Source organism: Cariama cristata, unplaced genomic scaffold, assembly GCF_000690535.1.
Source record: "Cariama cristata isolate BGI_N322 unplaced genomic scaffold, ASM69053v1 scaffold27575, whole genome shotgun sequence".
Classification (NCBI taxonomy): domain Eukaryota; kingdom Metazoa; phylum Chordata; class Aves; order Cariamiformes; family Cariamidae; genus Cariama; species Cariama cristata.
The window spans coordinates 1-8541 of NW_009617311.1; the positions used below are offsets into that span (position 1 = coordinate 1).

At 54.9% G+C, this 8541-nt stretch overlaps 2 protein-coding genes across 2 annotated transcripts; one reads left to right on the forward strand and one right to left on the reverse strand.

The window, feature by feature from the left end:
* Positions 1-561: 561 nt before the first annotated feature.
* On the forward strand, positions 562-3245 carry LOC104161911 (chromosome unknown open reading frame, human C19orf10; the record flags this gene model as incomplete). The annotated part of the gene is made up of 5 exons (XM_009700494.1): positions 562-612; positions 1342-1403; positions 1733-1814; positions 2403-2475; positions 2855-3245. Coding segments are annotated over 5 exons (348 nt in total), but the record flags the coding sequence as incomplete, so codon positions are not given.
* A 3284-nt stretch (positions 3246-6529) lies between these two features.
* On the reverse strand, positions 6530-7091 carry TNFAIP8L1 (tumor necrosis factor, alpha-induced protein 8-like 1). Its single transcript, XM_009700493.1, has one exon. It carries the CDS (start codon positions 7088-7090, stop codon positions 6530-6532), a length of 561 nt encoding a protein of 186 aa, XP_009698795.1. The 5' UTR covers position 7091.
* Between the last annotated feature and the right edge of the window lie 1450 nt (positions 7092-8541).

Genomic DNA, 8541 nt, shown 5'->3' on the forward strand with positions numbered 1-8541 from the left:
TGAGGGTCCCCAAGGAGGGAGGGACCCCCACGGAGAAGGAGGTCCCCAAGGAGGGGTCCCCGAGGTGGGACAGTCTCCGTGGTGAGAAGGTCCCCAGGGAGGGAGGCTTGCCATGGAGAACGGCCCCCAAAGAGAAGGGGATCCCCAAGGGGGGCTTTCCAGAGGGAGGGGTCACCAGGGGGAAGGGGGTCTCGAAGAAAGAGAGATCACATGGGATCCTTGCCGAGGGGCACAGGCCCAATGGAAAAGGGGGCTGTGGGTCCCTGGGCCCCCCAGAACAGGAGTCCTCACCCCAGCACCACGGGGTCCTGCTGACACCCCACGGGGGATGAGGGCTGCGTGGTCCCTGGCTCCGTCTGCGCTCCGCCGACACGGACGTGGTACACGATCCTCCTCGGTCACCCCCGGGGTGAGGCTGCCGGGGGCCGCACCGTGCTGCAGCCCCGGTAATTCTCTCGGGGGTCCCCAGATCTCACATCGTCGCTGAGAAGCGGCTGATGGTGAACAAAGAAAAGGTCCTGCTCAAGCAAGGCTGCTCATGGTCTTCTGCTCTTCTTCCAGGGGGATTACACCTGCACCTTCACATACTCAGCTCAGGGAGGAACGAACGAGGTGAGCTGGGCAAGTCTTCGAGTGTTTCCCTTACGCTCGATCCCTACGACTGCACAGAGGGAGAAGCTGCACAGGATGATTTGGTCTGTGATGAGCTGATTCCAGGGACTGGGAGCTGTGAGGAAGGGTGGTTACACCAATTCCAACGCTCTGTGTTGGCAAAAGTAACTTGTTGGATTTGCTCCCTGAACGAAAGCGTCCTTCGTGTGTTGCAATGACGCTGCGGTTTGTGAGGCCTTGACATTTGTAAGGCTTAACAAATCCCTGGGCTGGATGTCTCTGGAGAACGGGGAGTGACATTTTCATACCGCAGTTGGTAGGAAGGACCGCGTAGGAGAACTATGTTCTTTAGGAGGCTTGAAGGTTTTTTGCAGTTTGTGTTGCTGCTGCAGTGAGTGCCGTGGAGGTGCGCAGTTCGTACTTTCTTATCTGCAAGTCCTGTTAGAAACAGGTCCTGTTCTTTTAGCATAAAGGGAAATGAGACTTTAACTCTTTTCTGTAGCTGTACTGATGAAATTGTGGAGAGGAGAGGGCAACCAGGCCTTGACCTTTGTGCAACAGAAAGTAAAAGGGGCCATCGGCACGTGGTGTGTCGTTATGTTGTGTTATTTTAGAAGGGTTGAAACTTCTCATGCCTGCAGCTGGGAGGGGAGGTGACTGGCCTCAGGGGTGAGCGGGAAGCGTGAGGCCGTTACCCACATGAACCGTCTGGACCTTTCCCCTCTGCAGCAATGGCAGATGAACGTTGGAGTCAGTGAAGACAACCTGCTCTTCTCCTGCTCCGTCTGGAGGTGTGTTCTTTAACCCCAAACTCTCTTGAGGCAAAAGCAGCAATAAGGCAGGTGGGATCTGGGCCAGGGACTCTGCCTCCCGGCTGGGTTTGCCTCTCTGCAGGGCGGGACCGGAGGGCTTTCTTCTCCGAGAGATGCTGTGGCTCTGGGTGGGCTCTTTAGCCAGGCGGTGGTTTAAAAATGCTGTGTTCCCCCCTCTCCACCCTCCTCCCTAGATGGAGCTAGGAGAGAGCCAGAGGTGGTTGGGGAGGGAGGGAGCCGTGAATCCTGAGCTCCTCTGCACCTCCACCCTCTCTGCCGATGTCAAAGACTCTGCTTTCTTGTTTCAGGCCCCAAGGGAAGTCTTATCTCTTCTTTACCCAGTTTAAAGCTGAAGTGAAAGGAGCCAAGATAGAGTATGCCATGGCTTACGTAAGTCCCAGCTGATCGCTTGGAAGCAGGCGTGTGGGAGGCTGCTATAAAACATGAATTGGACATGGAAAACATTTATTAGACATCTATGCAATAAAATGTACTCATCACCTCCCTAATTAAAGAGTGGTGGCAGTCAGGAGAGTGGTTGCAGGTAGGCTCTCCTGCACCATTTTATTTCTGCTCCCTCAGCACCATCGGTTTGCTGCTGGCTTTGCCAGCACCGGTGACTCCAAAAGACACCAGGGTGGATTGCACAATGGGAGTCTTGGTTTGCCTCAACAAATTGGCTGTGAAAAAGTAAATAAAACCTCTGCTGGTGCTTTTGTCCGGTTCATTCTTCCATTTCCCAGTCTTCAGAGATGAGGCTTTCAGTCACCTGAAGGACACAAGTTCGTGGTTTAATAGGAAATGGAAAAATAGCCAGAGATTTTCCTTCAGATTTCCTTTGTGGACATAATTCTTTCACTTCACATTATTAAAACACGAATTTGTTCTTTTTCAAAATGTGCTGTAGTTTGTTCACTTTAAATACAGTACCTTTTTGGATTGCCTCAACTGCTTAAACCTTCTTCCTTCCTATTTCAGTCTCAAGCTGCAGCGGGTGGACAAAGCGACATCCCCTTAAAACAGGAAGAATTTGAAATCACCGAAACAACAGGTCTGTGACCAAGAGAACTGTGTGAGAAAGGGGCCGGTGTGGGAGAGAAGCCTGGCTGTCTACCAGGAGACGAGTATTTAAGCTTAACGCGGATAAGTGGCAATGTATCGGAGGACAGTGCATATTATGGAGTCAGGGACATAGTGCTCTTGATCCGTACCTGGCAGCAGGATTTTGCAGGTCCCGTTCCAGTGTAAATGTTAAATTAGTGTGGGAGAAGAATGGGTTTATCACAACATGCTTGTCGCGTGCATAAGAAGGAAGTGCAATGCCCGACTTGCTGGCTTTATCGTCCTGGAAAGGAACCAGCAGGGCTGTTTTGTTCATGCCTTCGTGCCTTACCATCTGTTTGTCCTGTGCTTGTTTTCTCTCTTTCCAGTGTCTCACAGGGAAGGCAAGTTCCGTTTTGAACTCTCCAAACTCATGATTGTAGCAAAAACGCCCCGTGACGAGCTGTGACCCCGAGGCCAGTGTTGCGCCGGGGTTTTTTTTGGCCAGAAGAGCATGGCAGATAAAGAGGATTACTTGTTAACTGCGGGTTTTTTTGGTTGGCCAAACCTTTTATGTTTTCCATATTGAAATGTGCTAAGGTCCAACACAAGTGAGGCTTGGGGGTGTTAAGACAGATGGATTCTGTCTTGTGTCAGAGTAACAATGTGCTTTGCAGCTGGAAACCTCCTCTGAGACTCCTGATCTGCAGCCAGCCGTTCGGTCGCCCGCTTTCTGCTTGGTTGATCTGCTGAATATGGTAAAGCTCCCCTCGAACGGGGGCTCCTTATCTCCTTTGCTAGGAAGAGCAATGCAGAAAGATAAGTAGCTGGATTTAAACACGGTTTGCTGAAGGAAAGTTGTTAACTCTGTAGTCTCTGGAGGGGAGACAGGATTTCTCTCTCTGCAAGCATGACAGGAGGAAATAAATTGGGTGGGAGGGGGGAAGGAAGGGGTAGAGTTGGCCAAAGCTATCTGACTCCTTGTTGAGTGCGGCTGCCAAAGACCATCGCTGGCTTTGCAGGGGAGAATGTTCTGGACCTGCCTTAGTGCAGAGCGCGGGCTGGGATAACTTGACACGGGGAAGGCAGAGCTGCTTATTCTGACACAACCCAGGAATCAATGCAAGCAACACTTTCATGTCTCAGTGCAACTGCAGGACTATTTTCTACGTACAGAAGTGATTTTTTTCTTATCTAGAGTAATAACAGTGAGGGAATGTGGAATTCCTTTCCTGTGTAAATACAACACAAATAAAGAAATAAAGCATCATGACCTGAATTTGCTCTGCTCTGTGACTCCTGCCCTCTCCAACTGGATGCCCAGCGAGTGGCACGACCGTGGGCGTTTGCTTGGCCGGGAGGAGCTGAGATGTCACACGGGAGTTTGGGGGCTGCAGAGGGTTTATGGGGGTTCTGCCCCCGCAAGAGGAGTCCCAGCAGGTGGGAGCAAGGCTCCAGCTGTAAGTTTGCCTAACCCAGCACTGTCATGACGAGTGCTTTTGATGCCTGGTGATGGTTGTGGTCATTGGTAGCTGCTTTGTCCGTTTTTGGGGGGAGTTCCTTGGTTTTTGGCAGTCTGGGGGTGCTTTGCACTGGGGATTTTACAAGCTCTGTTTTCCAGGCTGTTCCTAAACGTTTCTTTTTCTGCTGTGTGGCTCCTTTGGGATCTGCAGATAACCTGTGCTCCTGCCTGAGCTCCGAGCCGCATTTAGCGCACGGATGTTGCAGGTTTCTGACTTTTCTCCCTGTTTAACCAGTCGCTTGGAGAGAAGGGACTCATTTCCCAGACTTGTACAGCCAGGGTTGGGATGGGAAACCCAGGCCGTAAGATAGCTCTTCGAGCAGAGGGTGTGCTCTCCAGGGCTTCCCCGGGACAAAAAGGCAAGAGTTTGAGAATGAGGTGGGTGTTTGCCCTGGAGCATCGGGGAGAAGTTTCAGATTAGACACCTGTACGTGAAGGAAAGCTAGTGCCAGGCATTTGGTGGGTTAAATATGGTCCTGGGGTGTACGAAACCCCAGGGACAAAGGGAACAGCCGTGAGTCGGGGCTCATCTGAGCAGAGATGTTTCATGCAATTAAGGAGCATCTTGCAGCTGGTGCCGACAGGCGCCTCGAGAACAGAACAGCGAAGCCTTTCTGGCTGTCAGCGCAGCAGCCGCCGCCGCCGCCGCCGCATCCATCAGCCCTGTTCTGCTTTGCCTGCTCGCCGCATCTGCCGATAACTCCACCGAGCTGTTTCCAGCTCCGGCTCCTCTTCAGCACATACCTGCCAGCTGCCATGAGCCCAGGGTGGGGGACGCGAACGTCTGTTCCCAAACGCTGCTTGCCAAAGGCCGACTTCACCCTGCCCTCCCCGAGGGACCAACACCTCAGTGGATCTTGGCCGCAGTCTCCTCCATGCACACCGGTAAACGTGCTTTACCCCCCGCCCCGAGCTCCGTCGCGCAATTAAATTTGCTGCGATAGTTGGAGCCGAGTCTATGAAACGACAGAGATAGGAGCTTTATTTCTTTTATTTAATCTTTAAGGCTGAAAGTTATCAGTGCCTCCAGCCAGCGGTGGAAAGGGAGCAGCGAACGGGAGCCACGGAGCCGCTCTCTGCCCACCAGCGTCGGCAGCCTCCCGTGCCTGGAGACATCCCATGGAACAGGAGGCACAAGAAGGTCGCGGAGATAAGGCCGGCTGAGATTGTGCGGCGTCTTGTATGCTAAAAGGGCAATTTTTGGTGACAAAGCTGAGATCAGCGTGTTGGAAGCGGGCCACGGCGGGCGCATCCACGCTCTGAGAGCACAACGCTTTTACAACCTGGATGAATTCTGCAAAGCTGCCCCTTGCTTTCCGCTAGCAATCAGGGGTGTAGGTTTTTAGCTCCCGCTGTGCGGTGAGGGGGACGCGGGGATGCAGAGGAGCACGTGTGGGTGTCCGCATGGGACCAGGAGTTGCTCCCCCCTGGGACCCCAGACCTTTGCTATCCGTTTGTGCTGGGTTTTGCGCTACGTTTCTTCCCACCAGTTCAGCACCGGCCATGCGAAACTGGGAGGTGCTGTGCCAAGGAGCAGGATGGAAAATAAAAACCCCAGGTCGCAGAGAGCAATCGCCACTTATAAGAGTAACCAACGGCCCCTGGCGCTCATTTTATCGCTGTCAACCACCTTGGTAACAACCGCATGGAGCACCCAGGCCAAACAGGTGAGTTTATTTCAATAACTCATCCGGGCTACAGAGTTTACTAAAAAATAACAACCATAACTCAGTCGAGGACACGTAAAACGTACGAAATCCTAGGGAGAGATGTGGGCAACCACCAAGGAAGGCGTCGGAGCCATCACAGCGGTACCGTCGCGGGAAGCTGGCAGGGGGAGTGGGGTCTTGGGTGAAGGGGTGCACCTGGGGGGCAGGGAAGGAGCAGGTCCCTCCAGGGGGGAGGGACAGCCCCTCACCCAGGTGAGGTGGGATCCTCCTGGTCTCAAGGACTTGTCTTTTAGGAGGCCAAAGCCCATGCTAGCCTGCAAGGTGCAGAAGGACCTTCCTACCCTGGGCAGCACAAGTCTGGACCATGATTTGCTCCCACCATATCATGGAGCTGCTGAAGGAAAACCCCGGGGCTCCACAACCCACCCCCCCTGGGCAATAGGGTCTCACAACCGTTCATCCAAGCAACTGCCCACCCGCTCAGAGACACCTTAGAGGTGTTAACGCACTGCGAGCCTTTGGTTTGCTGTTCCCCCAGGAGGGTTACGATAGAGAAGTTCAATTCCTCGGACTCTGAGCTAAGAGCACTTGGTGGGCAAAGGAAATCAAACTGTACAGCAGGAGCCCTGAAGCCCAGGATCACCTGGAAAGGACTCAGCCCAGCGCAGGGTGGGGTTCGCAGACCCTGGGCAAGGGTTAGACAGAAGTCAAGAGGTTCACTCTTTTGTAGAAACGAGGAGAAAATGAGTTAGCACTGCAGAGGAGACGGGAACGTCGAGCCTGGTGATGGTCAAAACAGGCGTACGTCCTGTCTTCAGTCTCCCAGGAGGCAGAGTCCGGCAGTTGCTGCCAATGGCCCATCTTGGCCAACTTCATATGTTGTCCTCCTCCAGCATCTTGTTAACCCCTTCGCAGATCCTCTTCAGGTGGGTGCGGTAGGGCTCGGATGGCCCGTAGAGAGCCGAGAGGAACTCGTAGTCTGCAAAGTGATTGAAGACGTGGTTGATGCGGGAGTGGGATTTGGCCGTCAGGTGGCCATTGACAGCCTGGTGCAGCAGGTCCCGGCACTCCGTGAGGACACCCGACATGACCCTGCGGTCAAAGGTGAAGTCTATCTGGTGGAAGCTGACAGCCGTCATGGCCAAGGTATGAACCTTCTTGCGGAAACGCTCCATCACCAGCAGCTCCTCGGGGTTGAACTGCCCGTTGCGGTAGAGCACGCCCAACTTCATGATGATCTTGATGAGGTTTTTGATGATCTTCTGGGCCTCTTTGCGGTTGTGGGTGTACTCCTTGGTGGCCCGGTAGAGCTCATCCAAGATCTCACTGCTGGTGTCATCAATGAAGACGTTGGCTATGGTCTTGGTAGCCATCTTGCTCAAGAGCTTCTTCTGGGCCTGCAGGGCCAGGTTCTTGGTGCTGAAGGTGTCCATCTCTGCAGGAAGAAGAGGCACACACACAGTTCAGCCCACACCCTGGACCAGTCCCCATCTCCTCTCCTCCCCACGCAGCCTTTTGGGAGGAGAAAGAGCATCTCCGGCCAACGGCAAGACCAAGAGGAGCTACTGGGTGCCAGGGCAGGCGAGAGCTGAGCTCACACCCCGGGTTTTGTTGGTGGGATGAGTCCCAGGGTGTTCCCACCTTCCTTGCCCCGAACTCTGGGGAGAAGCTACAGCACAACGGGCAGCATCGGAGGTGAGTGAGGTCTCCCGACCTGAGCATCGCCTGCGACCCTCCATCCCCGTCGCCCTCCTGTGACCGGCGCCGCCCTCCTCCCGGTGCAGGAAGGACTCTACCCCATCATTTTAACATTTTTTTTCTTCCTTAAAACCTGACTCACATCCTGCAGGGTGAGCTGGGGACAACCCAGGTGACGGTTGAGTCACCCACCGCAGCCGGCAGAGCCATGTGCTGGCGTACAGCCCGGTGCTCGCCAAGGCCAGAGCGGCACGGCCAGTCTGCAGCACCCACCACCGCGTGTCGAAGCCCTTTTCCCCGGTGCTGCCCACCCCGGTACGCCCACGCCGTTGGAGCCCAGGCTCATTCTGCTGCCACCTCGGCTTCCCCTGGAGCCGGCACGAGCATCACACGGAGGTGAATAATTCGGCAAGCCAGAAACCTCACCCCTGGCTCACCTAGAGCCCAACACCCCGCACCCCGGTGGGACCAAATCAATCATCTTGGGCAGATTACGGCTTTAAAAACTGCTGTGAATGAATAAAACGCCACTGACCCCGGAGATGCATCTTGTCCTGGGAAATGGCAGAGCTACAAATCACGGGGAGGCGAGAACAGCACGATAACAACCGGCTCCCGCGCCAGGACGGATGGGCAGAGGTGGGGGTTGCTTATGCAAGAGCCTGCACGTGGCACAGTCAGCCTGGCAAAGCGAGAGCGGGGAAGGGATGGGATCACACTATAAATACATCACCGGGGAGGGGAGAAATGCTATTTAAGCTAAAGGATGCTGCTGGTGTGAGAATGGATGGGGAGAAATTGGCCATGGATACGGAGAGGAGAGGAAAGTCTCTCGTCTGCAGCCCCGCTGGTTATTCCAGCGCAGGACCGAGTCTGTCCCCATCATGGGCAGCTCTGCGGACCCCCCCAGCTGAGCCACCACCCAGTCCCGGACCCTCTCCAGGGATCCTTGATCCCACTCCCACCACCACGGAGCACAGGCTAGGCTCTCGGGAGCAACCCCCGGCTTCCCGTGGGGCTTGGATGCCCTGCTGCGGTCAAGGCTCCGACTGACTGCAGCCGGTCGGGCAAGAGCAATGGTGCAAGGGTGACGGTGCAAGGGCGATGGTGCACGGGCGATGGTGCAAGGGCGATGGTGCAAGCTGAGCCCCGGCTTCCCCGGCATCCTCCGGCTGCCGGCTCCCCA

Bases quoted from the DNA above. Each gene is read 5' to 3' on its own strand.
- TNFAIP8L1 (XM_009700493.1), bottom strand. From the start codon at position 7,090: ATGGACACCTTCAGCACCAAGAACCTGGCCCTGCAGGCCCAGAAGAAG.